We start from the raw sequence: 23,865 nt of genomic DNA, 5'->3' as shown, positions 1-23,865 counted from the left end.
GTAGAACTAGTTCAGTAGAAGTGCCTTACCAATGTTGATATTCGGCCACTTTATATTTACATTTTAGCCATTTAGCAAACACTCTTATCGAGAGCGACTTACAGGAGCAATTAGGGCCAAGTGCCTTGCTCAAGGGCACACTGGCAGGTGTTTCACTTAGTTCACTCGGGATTTGAACCGGCAACCTTTTGGTTACTGGCCCAACAGTCTAAACCGCTAGGCTGTAAGGATGCTATATAAACCACCCTATATCCCATATTTTTTTAAACGATAACACTGTAATAAACCACCCAGATAACATTGAGGTCATGGAGAAATGTATTGGGTATGACCTTGTGATAATTGAATGAGAGTTTTGAACATATGATGTGCCTCTGTAGGTTGCTGTTTCACATGTAAAAATGTATGCAAAGCGGCGGAATGTAATTCAATCATGCGTCCAATTCTCCCAATTTAGATATGGATGAACATTTTTGACATTAAACTGTTGATGGTGTTGAAGACTTATTCATATTCAGGATTATTCAAGTCTGCTGTCATAATAAGAGGCTAGTTTTAGCTGAGGGCTTGGATAGTTCTGTGAGGGCGAGGCCTGTGTTACTGGAAGCCTAGTGTATTTCCAGCTCGGATATGACGGGCTCTGCTGGTCTGGAGCATGCTGATAAGACACTGGGCTCTCCCCATCACACTCCCTCAGACTCCTGGTGCTCAATAGGCAGGCGGATGTATGAAAGCAAACTGGCTTTCAGTCCTGCGGAAAAGGGAGTTTCTCTCCTTGGGTGTGTGGATTTAGCCGGGACTGAGAAACCAAGGGCACTGCTGGCATTCTCCTCAAAGATTGTCTTTGTTCACAAATAGCTTGAGCTGGTGGCACACTTCCTAGTTGGGAGCCTGATGATGATATCAGATGATGATTTCATGAGCTCCAGTATAACAGACAGTAAATGTTCTGTCTCTCTCTCTTCAATATTACAACAATGATGAAACTTGCTCTAATGAGGACAGCCACAAGAATGGAAGACCCAGAGTTACCTTTGCTGCAGAGGATACGTTCATTAGAGTTACCAGCCTCAGAAATTGCAGCCCAAATAAATGCTTCACAGAGTTCAAGTAACAGACACATCTCAACATCAACTGTTCAGAGGAGACTGCGTGAATCAGGCTTCATGGTCAATTGCTGCAAAGAAACCACTACTATAGGAAACCAATAAGAAAAAGTGACTTGCTTGGGCCAAGAAACACGAGCAATGGACATTAGACCGGTGGAAATCTGTCCTTTGGTCTGATGAGTCCAAATTTGAGATTTTTTGTTCCAACCACTGTGTCTTTGTGAAACGCAGAGTAGATGAACTGATGATCTCCGCATGTGTGGTTCCCACCCTGAAGCATGGAGGAGGAGGTGTGATGGGTTGGGGGTCCATTGCTGGTGACACTGTCAGTCATTTATTTAGAATTCAAGGCACACTTAACCAGCATGGCTACCACAGCATTCTGCAGCAATACGCCATCCCATCTGGTTTGTGCTTAGTGGGACTATCATTTGTTTTTCAAAAGGACAATGACTCAACACACCTCCAGCCTGTGTAAGGGCTATTTGACCAAGAAGGAGAGTGATGGAATGCTGCATCAGATGACCTGGCCTCCACAATCACCCAAGCTCAACCTAATTGAGATGGTTTGGGATGAGTTGGACCGCAGAGTAAAGGAAAAGCAGCCAACAACTGAATATGTGGGAACTCCTTCAAGACTGTTGGAAAAGCATTCCAGGTGAAGCTTGTTGAAAGAATGCCAAGAGTGTGCAAAGCTGTCATCAAGGCAAAGGGTGGCTACTTTGAAGAATCTCAAATATATTTTGATGTGTTTAACACTGTTTTGGTTACTACATGATTCCATATGTGTTATTTCATAGTTGAATGTCTTCACTATTATTCTACAATGTAGAAAATAGTAAAAATCAAGAAAACCCTTGAATGAGTTGGTGTGTCCAAACTTTTGACTGGTATGGTACGTCTTATATATTTCCCTAGTAATTGCAAATATGCATTTAAACTCAGCAAAAAAAGAAACGTCCTCTCGCTGTCAACTGCGTTTATTTTCAGCAAACTTAACATGTGTAAATATTTGTATGAAATTAACAAGATTCAACAACTGAGACATAAACTGAACAAGTTCCCCAGACATGTGACTAACAGAAATGGAATAATGTGTCCCTGAACAAAGGGGGTCAAGATTAAAAGTAACAGTCAGTATCTGGTGTTGCCACCAGCTGCATTAAGTACTGCAGTGCATCTCCTCCTCATGGACTGCACCAGATTTGCCAGTTCTTGCTGTGAGATGTTACCCCACTGTTCCACCAAGGCACCTGCAAGTCCCCAGACATTTCTGGGGGGAATAGTCCTAGCTCTCACCCTCCGATCCAACAGGTCCCAGACGTGCTCATTGGGATTGAGATCCGGGCTTTTCACTGGCCATGGCAGAACACTGACATTCCTGTCTTGCAGGAAATCACGCACAGAATGAGCAGTATGGCTGGTGGCATTGTCATGCTGGGGGGTCATGTCAGGATGAGCCTGCAGGAAGGGTACCACATGAGGGAGGAGGATGTCCTCCCTGTAACGCACAGCGTTGAGATTGCCTGCAATGACAACATGACAACAAGCTCAGTCCGATGATGCAGTGACACACCGCCCCAGACCATGATGGACCCTCCACCTCCAAATCGATCCCGTTCCAGAATACAGGCCTCAGTGTAACGCTCATTCCTTCGACGATAAACGCAAATCCGACCATCACCCCTGGTGAGACAAAACCGTGACTCGTCAGTGAAGAGCACTTTTTGCCAGTCCTGTCTGGTCCAGTGACAGTGGGTTTGTGCCCATAGGCGACATTGTTGCCGGTGATGTCTGGTGAGGACCCGCCTTACAACAGGTCTACAAGCCCTCAGTCCAGCCTCTCTCAGCCTATTCCAGACAGTCTGAGAACTGATGAAGGGATTGTGCGTTCCTGGTGTAACTCGGGCAGTTGTTGTTGCCATCCTGTACCTGTCCCACAGGTGTGATGTTCAGATGTACTTATCCTGTGCAGGTGTTGTTACACATGGTCTGCCACTGCGAGGACGATCAGCTGTCCATCCTGTCTCCCAGTAGCTCTGTCTTAGGCCTCACAGTACGGACATTGCAATTTATTGCCCTGGCCACATCTGCAGTCCTCATTCCTCCTTATAGCATGCCTAAGGCATGTTCACGCAGATGAGCAGGGACCCTGGGCATCTTTCTTTTGGTGTTTTTCAGAGTCAGTAGAAAGGCCTCTTTAGTGTCTTACGTTTTCATAACTGTGACCTTATTTGCCTACCTTCAGTAAGCTGTTAGTGTCTTAGCAACCGTTCCACAGGTGCATGTTCATTGAACAAGCATGGAAAACAGTGTTTAAACCCTTTACAATGAAGATCTGTGAAGTTACTGGATTTTTACAAATGATCTTTGAAAGAAAGGGTCCTGAAAAAGGGCCGTTTCTTTTTTTTGCTGAGTTTATACATATATACTGAACAAAAATATAAGCGCAACATGCAACAATCAACCATTTCAACGATTTTACTGAAAATCTGTCATTTTAAATATATTAATTAGACCGTAATCTATGGATTTCACCTGACTGGGCAGGGACGCAGCCAGCGGTTGGCCTGGGGGTGCATAGGCCCACCCACTTAGGAGCCAGGTACCCCCACTGGGGAGCCAGGCCCAGCTTATAAGAATAAATTTTTCCCCACAAAAAGGCTTTATTACAGACAGAAATACTCCTCAGTTCCATCAGCTGTCCGGATGGCTGGTCTCAGACAATCCCGCAGGTGAAGAAGCTGGATGTGGAGGTCCTGGTTTGGCGTGGTTACACTTGCACTCTGTTCACATTGACATCAGCAAAACGCTCACCCACACAATGCCATACATGTGATCTGTGGTTGTGAGGCCGGTTGGATGTACTGCCAAATTCTCTAAAACGATGTCGGAGGCAGCTTATGGTAGAGAAATTAACATTAAATTATCTGGCAACATCTCTGGTGGACAATCATTCCTGCATTTAGCATGCCAATTGCATGCTCACTCAAAACTTGAGACATCTGTAGCATTGTGTTGTGTGACAAAAATGCACATTTTAGAGTGGCCTTTTATTGCCCTACAGCACAAGGTGCACCTGTGTAATGATCATGCAGTTTAATCAGATTCTTGATATGTCACACCTGTCAGGTGGATGGATTATCTTGGCAAAGAAGAAACGCTCACAAACAGGGATGTTAACAAATTTGTGCACAACATTTTTGAGAAATAAGCTTTTTGTGTGCGTATGGAACATTTCCGGGATCATGAAACATGGGACCAACACTTTACATATTGTGTTTATATTATGTTTTTTTTACAGTGACAAAGGCCAGGGCTATTTGGGCAGATTGGGATAAGAAAGTTGCATTTATGTTAGTTGCATTCTTTGTCTCGATGTTGGAAACAGTGTCTAGCCCGTCTGTCAGATATGATGTTAGATAACATGAGAATGGTTCAGTAAGATACAATCTATCTGTCCTCAAAACCCGTAGCCAACATAGTATGACCTCAAGCATGCACTGCATGGTGATTAATGTCTTAATCTGTCCTCCCACCATATAGAGGGAAAACACAGGGGAAATCTCAAGGGATCCTTCAAACGCCAACAGTCCCGTTAGAGTGAATTTCTTGAGGACAGTCCTCAGAGATAACTGCAGAGTCATTGCAGAAGCCTTTGTGAAAAGGTCATTTCATTTGAGGAGTTACGTTCACAGCATACATACAAATTCCCTGGCAAAGAGCTGTTTGTGACAGGAAGGAAAATAATGAATGAATCCAACAGCAGGTCAAGTTGGTTTCCGTAGTAAAGGCATGTGGACCGGAGAAGAAGAAGATCTCTTGCTTGAGCCGAGTCCAGGTTGTCGATTGCTCAATTCTGTCACCACGTATTGCTTGGGATTCCATCAGCTTCCTCTCTTGTGATTCCTCGGAGGGGGAGGGGTGATAAACAGTGTCAGACTCACAGAACAGTCTTAGAAAGAGGGCGAGCTTTTCAGATCCAAACATCTGTGGCCCTACAAACAGGAAGCATGCTATACTGGCTTATTGCTCAATCACACGAGGGCTCTCCTCTGAGATGTGGAGGTACTCTTGATACGGCCCATATGATTTACAGATGTTCATTGAATGAGATCAGGGGCATCAATTGGGTAGGGCAGTCACCATATCCTAGCTCAACACCACCAATTTAAAATAAACTACTAAAATCATTCCAATCCTGATTAAATGTCAAATGAAGTTTAGCGGTAGTAGTCAGCTGACTTTAGGACCATGCGGACACCTAGGTGTGTATGGTTGACTAGCTTTATGGAGAGTAGAGATCTGTATTTTTTGTTTAACTAGGCAAGTCAGTTAAGAACAAATTCTTATTTATAATGACCACCAAACCCAGACAACGCTGGACCAATTGTTCGCCACCCTATGGGACTCCCAATCACTGCCGGATATGATTTAGTCTGGATTCAAACCAGGGACTGTAGTGACACCTCTTGCACAGAGATGCAGTGCCTTAGACCACTGCACTACTCGGGAGCCTGTATAATAATGACGAGGTGATCATGTCTCCGCCCTAACAATGGGAGTCGTTGTCCCAAAGGCAGGAAGACAGGCGACAAGTTTAGGTCCAAAATAAGCCCATAGAAACATATATGGCTTATTTTCGACAGATTTTGTCTAGTTAAACCTCTTGCTTTGCCTCTTCCTTTCTGTGGAGAGTGCATTGACCCAGCTGCAGGGAACAGCAAGTCTTTTTCTCAACAGATTGCAGAGGTAAAGATGGCTGTAGTGGATGGCTTTGGATAGGAAACTGCTGTTCGACTTGACATGGCAGCTAATTATTGTATGGCATGTGTTTGTAGAATGTTCAAGTCCCCTATTGACTGATGTGAATGAAGCTACAGCAACATGGTGATAATGGCTGGAGTCAATGCTGTTCTCCAAACTGAGTTTTTTTTTGTGTAGAAATGCAGTAAATGACCTTACCCATACCCTCGGTTTAGCTGGAATGAAGCCCCTGAATGAGACCAAATATATCTGAAATTCAATGCTTGAAGAACTGGTCGACACATTTTCCATGCACATTACAGAACTCATCTCTTTCCAATCGATTGAAAAGGGTATATCTTTTTTTTTGTATTCTGCAAGTTGCAGAAATCAGGTGGCATATCATTGTTCCAAACACGCTGATCCTCAGTGTTCAAAAGAACTGGTCGTTGAGGTTGAGTTACATTCTCCACCATGCCTCTCTAACTGGAACCTAATGCAATTAAACCTGTGTGTAAGTGTAGGGGTGGACGTGTGATGGTAAAGAAGGCTATGCTGGAAATGTAGTCGTTGGCGTGTCCAGTTGGGAAGTCAGCCAGTCACCAGGGGATTGGCGGGAAGGGCTCTCTAATTCACGCACAACCTTCCACTGTCACGTCAGTATCAGAGCAGATCTGCACGCCCCTCGGTACCCAGTTCGTGCTGACTTCCCGACTCCTGATGGAGATTGCTCAGCAGATATGTATCACTGCTCTGTTCAATATTAATCCTCACACGGGGCACCCATTCGATAGTGCTAAATTATGAAGTAGCAGGACAGTTCATTTGTAGCATGCACCAATGTAGAAGATTTAGCTGGGCCACAACGATATGCTTGTAGTGAAGACCGATGGCTTTCTGGGCCAGCGCACTAAAATACTGTTATGGTTACAGCGGGAGTCAGATCAAGAATCTCTCAGAGTAACTCACGGAGGAGACAAAATTCGTAGACAAAGCTGCACTAAGGGTTGGAATAAAATCCAAGCACGTTTTTCTTAACCCACTAATGAAATGCAAACGTGTATCGTTTCATGATTACTCACTGGCATTCAGTAGCTCTGCTAGACGTCAATCAATATTGAACACGTATTTATTTGCGCACATGAAATGTCCGCGTGACCGCGCGTCCACGTGGCAAGACAATGTAGTCCGTTTCATACCGAGTAGTCTCTTTCTCTGTGTCTGTCTCTCTCTCTCGTTCTCCCTTTTGTTTAGCAGGGAACAACCAGTATGTTTGCACTTCTCACCGACATGTCGTTTTGTCTTGGACTGACACCATTCTGTGTGTTTCCCCTTCGGCAGCCACCTGCAGCCCTTTCCTCACACCCCATGGCTCCACCCATCCCCAGCACCAACAGCAGCACCAACAACAGCAGTAGCTCCAGCACTGCAGGCTGGGAGCAGCTCAGTAAAACCAACCTGTACATCCGAGGCCTTCCCCCAGCCACGACCGACCACGATCTGGTCAAGCTCTGCCAGCCGTGAGTACACTTCCTTCCTCTTATGACTGTAACTATTGATTGTTTTTTGACTTGTCGGCTGTGGTTACCACCGCCATGACTGTGGTAGAGTTCAAAGCAACAGTTACTTATTTGACTTGAGATAGTAATAAGAACAGCATGTTCAATGTAATTCCGAAGGCTTCATAATATGTTATTGTTTGTCGGATCTCTGCAAGCCTAATTTATTTTTAATCTAATTTGTACTCAGAAACGTATATTGAGAATCTCCTGTAAATGCATCCATATCGGGATATGTTTGGTGACATCACATTACTAGATGACGAATATGACCTCAGTTACCAGTGGACCATCTCACTGTGCATTCAGTAGATACCAAAACGGTTAGATGACGCACTGGTAATAAAGCTTATTTTCACTGCCTTGTTTTAAGTAGAACCATGGCTAACTGGGACAGGTCAGATCACTTGACCACAGAGAGAGATGGAGAGAGGGAGAGCTGTGAGTTAGGGGGAAGGGACAGAGATATTTGAGAGGATGACGGCCAACACTGCAGGGGGAGAGCTGACAGGGGCATTACATCTGAATTTAAAATGAAAAATGATATTGGAAGACTACAAGGGCAAACCCAGAGAGCTTTAGCAGCTGATAGCATCTGAAGCGATACAGTGGGTAGTTCATATAGTTAATGCAGGGGATAAAGGGGCAATCTCGGCCCGCTCTCGTCCACAGCCACATTGTTATTGTGTACCTCACGTCTGTGGAAAAAGACCACCGAGGTGACTTTGAAATCTAATTTTCTTTTCCCAGACCCCCCGCTTTCCCCTCCCCCACCTCCACAATACGATGTTGACTTTGCGGCACATTCAACCCCTCGATCTCCTGAACGGCTGGCATAGATCCTCTATCCCGTGTTTAGGAAGAGAGATACAGAGCGATAGCTGCGATTTAGCTACCTCCAACACCATCTCTTTGTTAACTTTTCATTAAAACAAGAAAATAGACTAAATGGGGAAGAAGAGGGAATTGATTGAATGAAGAAAGCAAACAGGTATTGTATGTTAGAGTCCTGCACGGGTCTGTTTTTTTGGAGCCGCACCCACCCCACGCCGGCCACATCAATTCCAAGCCCCACCCAACGTCAAGACAGATTTTTCTCTGCAACACTACCCACCACATAGTTGTTCTGGGAGCCAATCCGTGACCTGACAAATAACATCTATTTATTTAACTGTTTTCATGACTCCAGAGTAGGCCCGACTAAGGCTATTAAGCTATACCCCTTCTCTGCATTCATTCATTTGTCTGCATATCTATTCAACATTTGGATGAAGGGAAACTATGGCATTCATTAATATCCTCTTATTTTCACAATGCAAAGCGACAATTCACTTCGCTTTGAAGTAGAGCCTTCCACTTAGCCTTCTTGCCTAATGAAAGTCTATAACCGACTTAACAAAACAAGACCTTTATGTTCAATATTGTTTAGATAATCAAATAGTTTAATTGAAACAATTCCCAGAATCAAATAGGCTATAGGCATGCATTTATTTAGTAGGCTATAGCCTGCTAAAAATTTTACCAACTTTATATGGCCTGCGTATGGTCTAAATTAACTAAAGCCTGAATTAACATAATAATTAACTGATAATTAACTGAATTACCTTAAACAAATGCACGCTTGCACTTTCTGCAGGCTCTGTATCCATCAACCGGGTTGTTGACCTCCTTGTCCACAATGACTCCAAAATACTTCCAAATCTGTGATTTCACTCGCGCAGCACCTGTTTCCACGATGGTGTATTCCACCACTATAACTTTACTTTTTATTTCCACAGTTAATCTATGTTAGCCATTTTTGCATGAACTAGGCTAACCAGGGAAAGTAATGTAGTCACGCGTGGGGTGGGGGTGGGGGGGTGGGGGGGGGGGGTTATCTTGATTTAAAACGTTTCCAACCTGCAAAATATAATTGTTCTGAACCGCGAGCCAACCCTCTGGTTGAAATAATGTTTTCATTCAACCCGCCAGCTGTTTGTTTTTTTCGTGTCACCCGCAGGGAATCGTGGGTATTCGACCCGATGCAGGTCTTTATTGTGTGCACAGTGAAAGGCAGTTAGATTCATACTGATAACATCATGTACATAAGATAAGTCATATCCTGACCATCTCTTGCACTGTTGATGGTTTGCCAGAGAGCAGCCGCTGGCTGTTGCCTTTTAAGATTTGGGATTAGAGCTCAGCTTAGAGATTCAGAGTCAAGGGTTCGCGCTCTTTTACCTTCAGTTGTGTTAAGCTTAATCCTTCCCCTGACTGAAATGTTCTCAGCATATCAACTCACTCTAATCAACATTATATCAACGCTGCTTTTCATTGAATAGCAGACTAAATACTGGCAACAGTTCAGCCACGCTCTCCCAAAATCAATTCTTAAGAAAGTCACATGAAGAACGTTGTGTTCAACAACCAGTCAGCAACCCCACACTTGAAATGGGAACGCATGTTAACGTTGATATTGCCGAGGCCAGTCTGTTTGGCATTACCATGAATGGACACAAACAGAAGTTGGCTAACGCACAGACTGGACCACCAGGCTACTCAGTCAGTAGGTCAGGGGTAATGCAAGCTAGATAGTTGTTGGACAATCTAAAGAGGTTGGAATGGGTTCCTGTGTTTTTCTGACGATTCCCATCTTCCTCTCATAATTGTGTCTCTGACCTTAGCTGATCCACCACACAATCCCAAAATATACCGAAATAAAATCCCAATTAAACCTCTGTTTAAAATACTGAGGCAACGGTTGAGGACTCAAGAAGGACAGGGTATAATCAGTTCTTGTAGGTAGCAAGACGAGGCTGTTCCTTCAGGCTGTTCTTTCAGGCCATAACTCAATCTTGCTATTTTCAGAGCAGACAGAAGAGTATCCCTTAGCGGTGTCCCCAGGAATCAATAAGCATGCAGCGAATAGTAACCAGAGACTTTTTAACCAACGTAATGGGATAAAGGCAGGAGATGAAAGGCAGGTGGAATGGGAGTGCATTGTTCTCCTAGCTGCTGCTGCCTCTCTCTCAGAGACGGCTTTCTACCTGATTCAAGCAGCTCTCTCTGTCTGACAGCACCAAGCAGCATTGTGATAGATGGTTAGTGAAAGCTAATGGAACGGGGGGAGTCTAATGGCTAAGGTTAAAAAACACATTTTTGTCCTGGAAGCTGTGTTTGACAGTGCCTTCAGAAAGTATTCATACCACTTTACTTATTCCACATTTTGTTGTGTTACAGACTGAATTCAAAATGGATTAAATATATTATTTTTTCTCACCCATCTACACACAATACACTAGAGGTCGACCGATTAATCGGAATTGCCAATTAATTAGGGCCGATTTCAAGTTTTCATAACAATTGGTAATCGGCATGTTTGGACACCGATTATGGCCGATTACATTGCACTCCACGAGGAGACTGCATGGCAGGCTGACTACCTGTTATGCAAGTGCAGCAAGGAGCCAAGGTAAGTTGCTAGCTAGCATTAAACTTATCTTATTAAAAACAATCAATCTTAACATAATCACTAGTTAACTACACATGGTTGATGATATTACTAGTTTATCTAGCTTGTCCTGCGTTGCATGTAATCGATGCGGTGGCTGTTATTGTAGCATTGAATCACAGCCTACTTCGCCAAAAGGGTGATTTGGATTGTGGAACATTTGCCCATTATTCTTTTCAAAATACTTTAAGCTCTGTCAAATTGGTTATTGATCATTGCTAGACAACCATTTTCAGGGCTTGCTATATACAGTATTTTCAAGCAGATTTAAGTCAAAATTGTAACTAGTCCACTCAGGAATTGGAAAACCTCCCTGGTCTTTGTGGTTGAAATGTACTGCTCGACTGAGGGACCTTACAGATAATTGTATGTGTGGGGTACAGAGATGAGGCAGTCATTCAAAAATCATGTTAAACACTATTATTGCGCACAGAGTGAGTCCATGCATCTTATTATGTGACTTATTAAGGACATTTCTACCCCTGAACTTATTTAGGCTTGCCATAACAAAGAGGTTGAATACTTATTGACTCAAGACATTTCAGCTTTTCATTTGTTAACATTTGTTAACATTTCAGCTTTTCACTTTGACACTATGGCTTATTGTATGTAGGCCAGTGACAAAAAAAAATCTAAATTGAATCCATTTTAAATTCAGGCTGTAACACAACAACATTTTGGAAAAACCAAGCGATGTGAATACTTTCTGAGCTCACTGTAACGCAGGCACGCACACACATATACACACGCACGCGCACACATACACGCAGCTTCAGCAATTGTCTTACCCTTAACGACTGTGCTGGTTTCATATACTTTCGATGCTAATCCATAGTTTTTTTTTTGTGGAGAGTTAAACTGTGTCCTCTCAGTCACCCCACGGTGGGCCAGATCAGGAAGCTTTAAAAAAAAAATTTTTAAACCTCTTTCTTTCAAGCTTTCGATTTTTGTGTCCCTTCATCGTGAGCTGCTCTAGGGTGAGGGGGTTTGCCGTTGACGCTGTGGTGATTCCTGTAATTGATTAGTTTGGAGTCAATTAGTGGAAACCCTTCATCCTCGGGGCTCTTTACCCAGTAGAACACAGGGTAAGGTCACTCCGGCCCGCAGAGACTAACAAAGCACTAGTGCTGAGCGATTAAAGCTTTTTGAGGTCAGTTCGGTTTCGGTTAGATTATTAAAAAATAATCACGTTTTTTTATTTCAATATTTCTTTCTTTTTTTTACACGAAGTGCACCTATGCATAATGTGGGTTGAATACTCTTAACACGGAATAAAACAATTAATACAAGTCCCATGATGGCAGTGACTGCCCATTACTGCTTATCACTTTAATAAAATATTTCAGTTGTTGTGTATATTACATTGGTTTTAATTGCTGACTTTATTATTTAATTCCAAGTCATCATCTCATCTCTGTAGAGCTGTCTGACAAAATCACTATTTTAGTAGTTCTTCAAAGTAAATAAGGCATACTTTTATGACGGCTGAATACCAACTATAAATTACTTAGATCCTGTATTTTCAGTGGTGTAAAGTACTTAAGTAAAAATACTTTAAAGTACTACTTAAGTAGTTTTTTGGGCTATCTGTACTTTACTATTTATATTTTTGACTACTTTTACTTTACTACATTGCTAAAGAAAATTATGTACTATTTACTCCATACATTTTTCCTGGCACCCAAAAGTACTCGTTACATTTTGACAGGAAATGGTACATTTCACACACTTATCAAGAGAACATCCATGGTCATCCCTACTACCTCTGATCTGGCAGACTCACTAAACACACATGCTTTATTTGTAAATGATGTCTGAGTGTTACTGTGCCCCTGGCTATCCTCCAAAATACATTTAAAAAGTAAAGTTGTGCCATCTGGTTTGCTTAATACAGTATAAGGAATTTTTAAATGGTTTATACTTTTACTTAAACTTTTCATACTTAAGTACATTTGAGCTATTCCATTTACTTCTTATTTTCCATTTACTTATTTAAGTATATTTTAAACCAAATACTTTTAGACTTTTACTCAAGTAGTATTTTACTAGGTGACTTTCACTTTTACTTGAGTCATTTTCTATTAAGGTATCTTTACTTTTACTCAAGTATGACAATTGAGTACATTTTCCATCACTGTGTATTTTCAGGTAGAGATACCTTGGAAAGCAACTGCTCTCTATCCCTCTCGATTTCACATTCTTCTCTCTTTTCTCTTTCGGTGTCTGTCCCACACTAACCTCATGTAGCATATGTAAAAAAGAAACACACAGAACGGAGAGTAGGCATGCAATGGATTATGGTCATTGTAGTTAATTACCACGTTTTCTGTGTTAAACTATGTAGAATATTGGCCTGTTGGAAACTACAACTCCCTACTATATTGCACAGTTCAGGCTTGATCTGATTAATCTATAGAAAAACCGTGCAATGTGCAAAAAAAAATTAAATAATTGAATCAACATTCTGTCAGTTAGTTGTTTAAAAATGTAAAAATAACCGCCATTTCGGTTAATTGCTCAGTCTGAGGCTCTGAAATTGGATAAAAAAATAATGGACTTATTTGCTTCTTATTAAGCCACTGCTGTTCAGCGATCATTATGTCGAAGGCACTACATCAGTGTTCCATTAGCACCGGCTGTTGGCTAATCAGCCAGTTACAAACTGATTTTCAGCAGGTTAAATTTAATTTATAAGTTTCAATTCGTTAGACCATCGAGCCCTATCCTGCTAGAATGAACGATATGCATCTTCTAGCGAGCTATTGATAGCACCTCCTCCCAGCTGCCCACTGCACTGAGGCTAGGGAAACACTGTCACCACTGATAAATTAACTGTAATTGAGAATTTCAATAAGCATTTTTCTACGGCTGGCCATGCTTTCCACCTGGCTACCCCCACCCCGATCAACAGCCCTGCACCCCCCACAGCAACTCGCCCAAGCCTCCCCCTTTTCTCCTTCATCCAAATCCATATACTGTAGCTGATGTTCTGAAAGAGCTGCAAAATCTGGACCCCTACAAATCAGCCGGGCTAGAAAATCTGGACCCTCTCTTTCTAAAATTCGCTTCATACTCGTCGCCAAACCCACTGGCTCCAGGTCATCTACATGTCTCTGCTAGGTAAAGCCCCGCCTTATCTCAGCTCACTGGTCACCATAGAAGCACCTACCCGTAGCATGCGCTCCAGCAGGTATATCTCACTGGTCACCCCCAAAGCCAATTCTTCCTTTGGCTGTCTTTCCTTCCAGTTCTCTGCTGCCAATGACTGGAATGAACTGCAAAAATCACTGAAGCTGGAGACTCATATCTCCCTCACTAGCTTTAAGTACCAGCTGTCAGAGCAGCTCACAGATCCCTGCCCCTGGACATAGCCCATCTGTAAATAGCCCATCCAACTACCTCATCCCCATAACTGTATTTATTTATTTATCTTGCTCCTTTGCACCCCAGTAGCTTTACTTGCACATTCATCTTCTGCACATCTACCATTCCAGTGTTTAATTGCTATATTGTAATTACTTTGCCACCATGGCCTATTTTTTGCCTTACCTACCTTATCCTACCTCATTTGCACACACTGTATATAGACTTTTTCTACTTTATCATTGACTGTATGTTTGTTTATTCCATGTGTAACTAACTCTGGGTTGTTGTATGTGTCGAACTGCTTTGCTTTATCTTGGCCAGGTCGCAGTTGTAAATGAGAACTTGTTCTCAACTAGGTTACTTGGTTAAATAAAAGGTGAAAATAAAAATAGGTGTCACGGCCGTTGAAAGAAGAGGACCAAGGCGCAGCGTGGTTAGCGTACATTCTCTTTTTATTAGAAAAGACGCTGAACAAAACAATAAACACTACCAAACAAACCGTGAAGCTAAAGGCTATGTGCCATAAACAAAGTCAACTACCCACAAGGACAGGTGGGGAAAAAGGGCTACCTAAGTATGGTTCTCAATCAGAGACAACAATAGACAGCTGCCCTGATTGAGAACCCTACCCGGCCAAAATACAAATAATAGAACATAGAATACCCACCCCATATCACACCCTGACCAAACCAAATAGAGACATAAAAAGGATCTCTAAGGTCAGGGCGTGACAATAGGACAGGCGCATGTCAGTCACAAAGCGAGCAATGACGATAACGCAGCAGAGAGGAAGAGGCGAAGCGAGAGGTTTCACTCTCACCAAAATCTGTCCAAAATAAGCCCAATGCCTTTGGGACAACGACCCCCGAGCATCTTGTCATTCAATACAGATCTCTGGTTGCAGTCAAACGTATTTACACGGAGGAGGAATAGAGCATGATGCTTGTGAATTTGCACGTCCCATGTAATGTACTGTATGTGGTAGCGACGAGTCGAAATCCACAACTAAGCCTAATTATTGTTTTCTGACATTTATTTTATTTTGTGTGTTTCACATAGCCAGCCACGCGGAGTTGTGGCGCATAGTAGACTATTTACTGCGCATTGATTGACAACTGAATAGCAAGTTTTGACTAGTTTGTAAAGGGTGTCGAACTGACTGAATAGAGTTGATCTATATCTCTTTGTCATTCATAAATCATGCAACGTGGTTAGGCTATACACTGAGTGTACAAAACATTAGGAACACCTGCTCTTTCGATGACAGACTAACCAGGTGAATCCAGGTGAAAGCGATGATCCCTTATTGATGTCACTTGTCAAATCCTCTTCAGTCAGTGTGTCACGTTCTGACCTTAGTTCCTTTGTTTTGTCTTTGTTTTAGTATGGTCAGGGTGTGAGTTGGGGTGGGCAGTCTATATTTGTTTTTCTATGTTGTATTTTGCGTTTGGCCTGGTATGGTTCTCAATCAGAGGCAGATGTTGCTCTCCAATTTTGTGATGAAATAAACGTGTGGGCGCCACCGCGGACAGACGCCCACCCAGACCCTCCCCTATAGGTTCAGGTTTTGCGGCCGGAGTCCGCACCTTTGGACAATAAGAAGACACAGTGGCAGAATAAATTTAACCACACGTTTGTTTCATCACACAAAACTGGAGAGCAACCTCTGTCTGGTGAAGTCCACAAAACATATTGCATGTAACAAACAGTTACATGACCTACAGCATGGTCAAGTAAGTTAATGTTTCTGACATTTTCAGACTACTAAACAGCTATTGAGTTAGAGTTACGGCAAGTCGTAAAGAAAACAGGAGCTGCCTCCACTACTCCAGCACCATTTTAACTTCAACATTTCAACATCTAATCACCTATGCTTAGTCTAGGACAGTGACAACTAAAAGATACCAAAAACTATTCAGTCCAATCAACGTAAGCTAAATATGATGTGGCTGTCCATGGTACTGATTTGTGTGCGTGTGTGTGTGTGTGTGCGCGTGCGTGTACTCGTTCGTACAAGTAGAAAAACATGTTGATTCACCCTTCTTGTAGAGAAATGCCAATGCCATCCTCCTCTCTTTCTTGTTGACAAAACGGTCTATGACTGTCATACAGTACACACTTTGTACTGTATGACACTTTTTTATCCTAGGCTACCTGGCTAAAATGCCTACTCGCTAGCGTAACTTCCTTTCATGGGCAACATTAGCTAGTTAACATTAGCCTTCTATATCTAGCTACATATTGGACTTCCATCCTCTCAGGCCAGGGGCACAACAATGTATAAATTAATGGTTCGATCAGAAACGCCAGTACGGAGAATTAATAGAAATCACAAGTCCAAATCTCATCTCCTTCCATGGCTAATTTAGTAAACGGACAATTTTAGCTTTCTAGCTAGCCACCGGAGGACAACAACACAACGAGATGCAACAATTAAAGTTGTTTCTGTCAATGATGTACAGTATGCTCTTGATGCAATTTGATAGGAGTGACGCCAAATCCAAACTGCCTTCCCTTGACAGCTTTTTTTTGGAGCCCCAGGACCATTCACAGTTGATATCACTCAGTTTAGCTCTGATGGGATATTATTTTATATATTTTTATCAAGGGAGGCCAAATGCTCGCTGGCTTCCTTTGCATTCAATGCTACGGGCGGCAACAATGTCTTTTTCTCTTTTGGACTAGACAGCAGAGGGGTGTTGTTTCACTCGCTCGCATGCTTTCTCCTGTGAGATACATTCAGCCTCTTGCAAATTGAAGGAACATTCTGAAACACAGAGAGACAAAAGAAATGTTGGTAAATGTTTTGGGGAAGCCTGGGTTCCTTTGGCATCTATGAATACACGCCACTCACACCTTGTATAGTCCATGCCTTGACTAATTGAAGCTGTTCTGAGGGCAAAAGGGGGTGTAACGCAATAGTAGGAAGGTGTTCTTAATGTTTTGTACACTCAATGAATGTCCAGTGTATGTCTAAAGGATTTCCTACGTTTCCTTTCCTAGGATGTCGGGGCTTGCCAAACTGTGATGCTAAAGTGAGCTACTCTCATCTTGTCAGTCAGTGTTATCTACTGAATTGCATCGGTGAGAGAGCTGTTCACTTGGCTCCATAATTTGCGTATGCTACTGGTAGGCCTAAGCTTTTTGGCTATTATCTGCAAATAAGTTACTAAAAGCTGTCAAGGCAAAGGGTGGCTACTTTGAAGAATCTCAAATATAAATATATTTTGATTTGTCTAACACTTTTTTGGTTACTACATGATTCCATATGTGTCATTTCATAGTTTTGATGTTTTCACTATTATTCTACAATGTAGAAAATAGTACAAATTAAGAAAAACCCTTCAATGAGTAGGTGTGTCCATACTTTTGACCGGTGCTGTATGTTGCAGTAAAACTGTAGATAATCTCAAGAAAAGACAGGTTAAATGTTAAAAGGCTGAATGTCATTTTAAAGTTCTGAGCATATGTACTAGGCTTAGACCTAGACGATATCCAAAACAACCTGACAAATACATTTAATTAATACCTTTTCAGTCATTTAAATAGTAAAGTCATGTCTTGCTACACAATACCACAACAAGTATTAAATCATTTTGCGGTGTATTTCATATGGAATAAAAAAGCATTAGAATGTACCAGAGGCCACCAAAATTGAGCTAATTTCTCAGCAGTGTGCACCTGGCTGCCTACCTTTCCTATTTGGCTGGCTACTCTATGTACTTGTGGAAAACACTGCTATAGGTGACCTTTCCCTTTGTGGCAAACATAAAACCATGCCACACAACCAGATCTGTCACAATCTGTTCTATCTACGACTTGGGGTCGAGATGGAGGACTCATTTTCATAAAGCCACCACCTGCTCGCCTCCCAGCTCAGGTCAAAGCTCACACTTCCTCCTCCATCTAGAGAGCCAATCCCCTCATCAATCATTTGTCTGCCGCGCCGATTACTACCAGGGAGGTTCATTTACTACGGTCTGATGTCTGTGTGTTCCTATTTGTTGCATTCATCATTGTACAGAGAGAAAGTCGTCATATGTAATTGTTGTGTTCTTTGCATTGATTTCCTATTCATTCTGAATAGAGTGCACTGGCTTAGAGCTGAAAAGAAATGCAGTGAAGCCGGGGTTTAGGGGTCAGCGCAAAGTTCATCTGTCAGAGCTGGCAGCAGCAGCAGTAACACAGTGCACCAAATAACTGTAAAAGCACAGGATGTAGCTGTGGAATGCCACTCGGTCCGCTCTGTCCCTACGTTGTCAAGAGGTCGTAAATCCACAGTGTGTTATGCACATTTTATACACGTTTTTCCACTGAAGACTTACATAAAATGTTTTTAGATGTTCTGTATGTTTACTAAAGAAGCTTCTCAGTCATTTTCACTTGTTTGAAATCCCTTTGGATAGAGGATAGTTAATCCTGCATAATATCGTTGCATGGTAAAGAATCAAGGCAACCTTTGCTCGAGCGCCGCCGAGATTCTTAAATCCACACGGAAAAGACGTCCTGTTTCTCGTGATTTTTTTTTGTGATGTCATAAATTCTTGTGCAAGCCAGGCCTCACTCTTTGTGGGTTTTTATTTTATTTTATGAGAGGCTGTCTGTCTGGTACGGTAACACAGCGCAACTAACAATAGCGCTCTTTCTCTTCCTCTCGTAGGTATGGCAAAATTGTGTCAACAAAGGCCATCCTGGATAAGACGACAAACAAATGTAAAGGTGTGTATGGCTTCAACAAGTCGTGACGTAGTGGAGACATTCTGTAAAAAGATCTAGACCCCCCCCCCCACCCCACCCCACACACACACACACACACAAATATGCACACAAATCAAGAAGTCATGCTCATGCAACAACCATCAGGCTTAAAGCAAATAAAAACTCATCACATGCATCATTGAGAGGATACTGGCTGTATGTATCACAATGACTCATTGTAATCCAGAATAGCAGTGCAAAGGCTTTGGAGCTTCCAGTCTGTGATATGATGACACATAGGACTTTTACCATAATCCTCCTAATGTTATTATACTAAAGACAATGGCCATGCTAAGGAATGGATGAAGAGCCTTGCTTAAGGCCCTCTTTGACTCGTGCAGTGGGTTTGGCGGCCCAGTACTGTCAGAGTGCACTGGCCCGGCCTCGTTGAAGTCATTCAGTCATTCAACAGCTATGTGGCTCATGGGGGGGCTAGTCAGGAAACAGACAGGCAAAAGGCTGCCACCACTTTGTGTTATTTTAGTCCTGGCCCTTTACTGATGGTCTGTCTGTTACCATGCGTTGTGCTAGCGGCGGATCCCCACACGAAGTGACAGCTCGTGCCCCTCCCTCTGGAGCATGACACAAAGTCTTGGCTCCGGCTGCAGCCCTTGGCCCAACACCCTGTCCTGACTACCGAGGAGCACACTGACATGCAGCCCAGCCCAGCCAGCACGCACCACAGATGGGCCCAGAAGAAAAGAGCTTGGTCACTGTCCTGCTGGGGATTACGATACGCTAACTAATCACAGGTGGCGGCTGAGAAACATCCTGTCGTCTTCCATTCCGATGTTTACGTCAACTCGCAGCTTGCTCGAAGATACCTATTCAAAAAAACTCCCAAAATCACAACTTGAAAGGAAAATAAACATTTGCAATTTATCTGAATGTCCTTAATAAAAACAAATATCTGAATGTTCAGATTCATGATGTACTTTGGGCTGTTTATCTTCAAGATCAAACTAGGATCTGTAATTAGATTCCACAGTGAGCAGCGGAGAGGTTGCTGTTGGCCTGCGAGGTTGTTTGATGGTTAAATATAGCAACACGGAGTAGGGAGCAGGGAGGAACTGGACTGCAGGTCTGACTCTAAACTGGCCTGGCCTGCATGTAGCCCCAGGGGACAATGAGCTGACCTGAGCCCTGGGCGTCATCATTGCAATCTGCAGCCTCAGCACTGTTCTCTGCTCCCCCGTGCCTACTACACTGTCTCACCACCAGTCATTGACTGACCACCGTTATGGGCCACAGATACAGTAGGTGGGGGTCAACCACACGACAGAACATGGTGGCCTCTGGCCTGGCCTCGCTGTGGTGGGTGTCAAACACAGCCTGCCACTTACTACCGTAGATGGCAAGTTAGACCTGAGATTTAGTCTCCCTCCCAAATGGCACCCTATTCCCTATGTACAAAGTAGTGCACTATGTAGGGAATACGGTGCCATTTGGGAGGCAGACTAAGTCAAGATTTCACCATGCCCGTTATTGTTTTACTGTTAAAGACTTCCTCCAGCTATTTCAGAACTCTTACAGTTGAAAAGCGATATCCCAAATATAAACACAGTAAAGTACACACACTAAAGTTTCTTATATTTAAAAAAAACTTCTGAGCAAAACATATCTTTTGTTTTTTCACGACTGCAAACTTCAAGGAGTAGGAGTTCTTATGGGAATCCGTGATGTCATCGGCCTCCCCCTTTGCTTGAGGAACAATAGAGGAGCAGTAGAGAACAGAAGGGGAAAGGCCCACCCCATACATGTACCATGTCATGACTTACCTGGACCAACAATTGAGATGTTCCTTTTGTTAAGTAAATCAAGTGTTACATGGTGTGATAAGGAGACTGGAGTGGCACTGTAGGGATATTCCCTGGTACTTTTGTATACTTTTTAGCCAGTAGTTCTGAGGGCTGACAAACCAAACGTGGTCCCCAAATATGTCGTAGTAAGTCACATATGTGCAGATACAGTGGGGAGAACAAGTATTTGATACACTGCCGATTTTGCAGGTTTTCCTACTTACAAAGCATGTAGAGGTCTGTAATTTTTATCATAGGTACACTTCAACTGTGAGAGACAGAATCTAAAACAAAAATCCAGAAAATCACATTGTATGATTTTTCAGTAATTAATTTGCATTTTATTGCATGACATAAGTATTTGATACATCAGAAAAGCAGAACTTAATATTTGGTACAGAAACCTTTGTTTGCAATTACAGAGATCATACGTTTCCTGTAGTTCTTGACCAGGTGACTTACTACGACATATTTTGGGGCCACGTTTGGTTTGTTCTCCCCACTGTATGTACACCACGTCATTGCTCTCCCTCTCTCTGCTGGGTCCAGAGAGTCATTGGGCCCGCCCTGCAACCTCATTGAATAACGCTGGGCATGCCTCTTGTTAGCTGTCACTCAAATGGCAAGGGCTTGAACCTCACTGGCTAGAACTCGAATTGCTAGGGGGCTGACCCACGTGGTCCAAGCTTGCAGTACTCTAAATGGTTCACATAGCTTCCAGAAAGCGGTCGCTTTCAAACTAGGGATTTTGTGGCTAATTGAGGTAAGACAGTAATTCTGCTTATAGATTATGCATGTATGGACTACACATAGAAACATCCAGCCCAAAGAAGTTTATTAAATACTTATTGAGTCGCCAAAGTACCGGAGCATGTTTTTAACAGTGTTAACAACAGAAAATACCTATGATATAGCTGAATGATGAATTAGGATAGTTGTGCATGGTGGTCTTTCCAGGTAGACTGTGTAACAGTCTTGACTGGTGTGGTATTCTGTCCCTCAGGTTACGGCTTTGTGGACTTCGACAGCCCTGCTGCAGCTCAGAAAGCCGTCACTGCCCTGAAGACCAGTGGGGTCCAAGCCCAGATGGCTAAGGTGAGGGTATGCTTCCAGTCTATTTGTATTCTCACACACAAACACCTGACAATACATAGCCTTCAATGGATTTAGGTTGTCCATTTATAGGCAGCAACAACCTGACCCACCCAGCATTACGTAGAGGGATAGGAATCTCCATGCCAGGGGTGCATGTGTACCTCTCGAGTTGGTTTGCAGCCCCCTTGACTCTGTGGTCACTGTGAAGTAACATTAGCCCATAGGCTGTGTGTGTGTGTACATATGCGTGTGTTTGTTTGTGCATGCGCGTGTGTGTGTGCTCTTATGTTCGCGTGTACTTGCATATACACTATACAGTGTATTCAGAAAGTATTCAGAACCTCTTCACCTTTTACACATTTTGTTTTGTTACAACCTTATTCTAAAATGAATTACATGTTATTTTTTTCTCATCAATCTACACACAAATACCCCATAATGATGAAGCAAAAACTGTTTTTATATATTTCAGCACACAGAAATAAAACAATGGAAATATGACATTCACATAAGTATTCAAACCATTTACTCAGTACTTTGTTGAAGCACCTTTGTTGGCGATTACAACCTTGAGTCTTTTCGGGTATGACGCTACAAGCTTGGCACACCAGTATTTGGGGAGTTTCTCCCATTCTTATCTGTAGATCCTCTCAAGCTCTGTCAGGTTGGATGGGGAGCGTCGCTGCACAGCTATTTTCAGGTCTCTCGGGTTCAAGTCCAGGCTCCGGCTGGGCCACTCAAGGACATTCTGAGACTTGTCCCGAAGCCACTCCTGCGTTGTGTTGGCTGTGTGCTTAGGGTCGTTGTCCTGTTGGAAGGTGAAACTTCACCCCAGTCTGAGGCCCTGAGCAATCTGGAACAAGTTTTCATCAAGGATCTCTCTGTACTTTGCTCCGTTAATTTTTCCCTTGATCCTGACTAATCTCCCAGTCTCTGCCAATGAAAAACATCCCCACAGCATGATGCTGCCACCACCATTCTTCACCGTAGAGATGGTGCCAGCTTTCCTCCAGACGTTTTCTCAGACCAGAGAATCTTGTTTCTCCTGGTCTGAGAGTCCTTTAGGTGCCTTTTGGCAAACTCCAGCAGGCTATCATGTGCCTTTTACTGAGGAGTGGCTTCCGTCTGGCCACTCAACCATAAAGGCCGGATTGGTGGAGTGCTGCAGAGATGGTTGACCTTCTGGAAGGTTCTCCCATCTCCACAGAGGAACCCACCTCCCTGACCAATGCCCTTCTCCCCTGATTTCTCAGTTTGGCCGGGCGGACAGCTTTAGAAGGAGTCTTGGTGGTTCCAAACTTCTTCCATTTAAGAATGATGGAGGCCACTGTATTCTTGGGGACGTTCAATGCTGCAGAAATGTTTTGACACCCTTTCCCAGATCTGTGCCTCGGAGCACTACTGACAATTCCACACCGTTGCTGACAAGGGGCTAAAAATCAAGGACACAGCCATGCAACCTTCATAGACAAACATTGGCAGTAGAATTGCCTTACTGTTCTGTGACTTTCAATGTGGCACCGTCATAGGATGCCACCTTTCCAACAACTCAGTTCGTCAAATTTCTGCCCTGCTACAGCTGCCCCAGTCAACTGTAAGTGCTGTTATTGTGAAATGGAAATGTCTAGAGGCAACAATGGCTCAGCCCTAAGTGATAGGCCATACAAGCTCACAGAACGGGACTGTTGAGAGCTGAAGCATGTAGTGCATAAACATCGTCTGTCCTCAGTTGCAACAATCACTACCGAGTTCCAAACTACCAATGGAAGCAATGTCAGAACAATAACTGTTTGTTCAATGGCCGAGGAGCCGCACATAAGCCTAAGATCACCATGCGCAATGCCAAGCGTCGGCTGGAGTGGTGTAAAGCTTGTCACCATTGGACTCTAGAGTGATGAATCACGCTTCACCATCTGCCAGTCTGAAGGACAAATCTGGGTTTA

General features: G+C 43.1%; 1 protein-coding gene across 11 annotated transcripts in view; it reads left to right on the top strand.

Moving 5' to 3' along the window:
• Positions 1-23,865, top strand: part of LOC109870797 (RNA-binding motif, single-stranded-interacting protein 1-like) — a 64,887-nt gene that overhangs the window by 13,272 nt on the left and 27,750 nt on the right. For 6 of the 11 annotated variants that reach the window (XM_031805398.1, XM_020461420.2, XM_031805397.1 and 3 more), the window contains exons 2-4: positions 7,197-7,375; positions 18,931-18,989; positions 21,831-21,922. In XM_031805398.1, coding sequence (XP_031661258.1) covers positions 7,197-7,375; positions 18,931-18,989; positions 21,831-21,922 — 330 coding nt within the window. Of the gene's footprint in view, positions 1-7,196; positions 7,376-18,930; positions 18,990-21,830; positions 21,929-23,865 lie in introns of all 11 variants that reach the window. The other 5 variants (XM_020461419.2, XM_020461425.2, XM_020461421.2 and 2 more) reach the window with 1 other exon arrangement.

This window comes from Oncorhynchus kisutch, linkage group LG26 (genome assembly GCF_002021735.2).
Source record: "Oncorhynchus kisutch isolate 150728-3 linkage group LG26, Okis_V2, whole genome shotgun sequence".
Lineage (NCBI taxonomy): Eukaryota > Metazoa > Chordata > Actinopteri > Salmoniformes > Salmonidae > Oncorhynchus > Oncorhynchus kisutch.
Note: the sequence above shows the minus strand (reverse complement) of the source record. Positions and strands in the feature narration are given on the sequence as shown.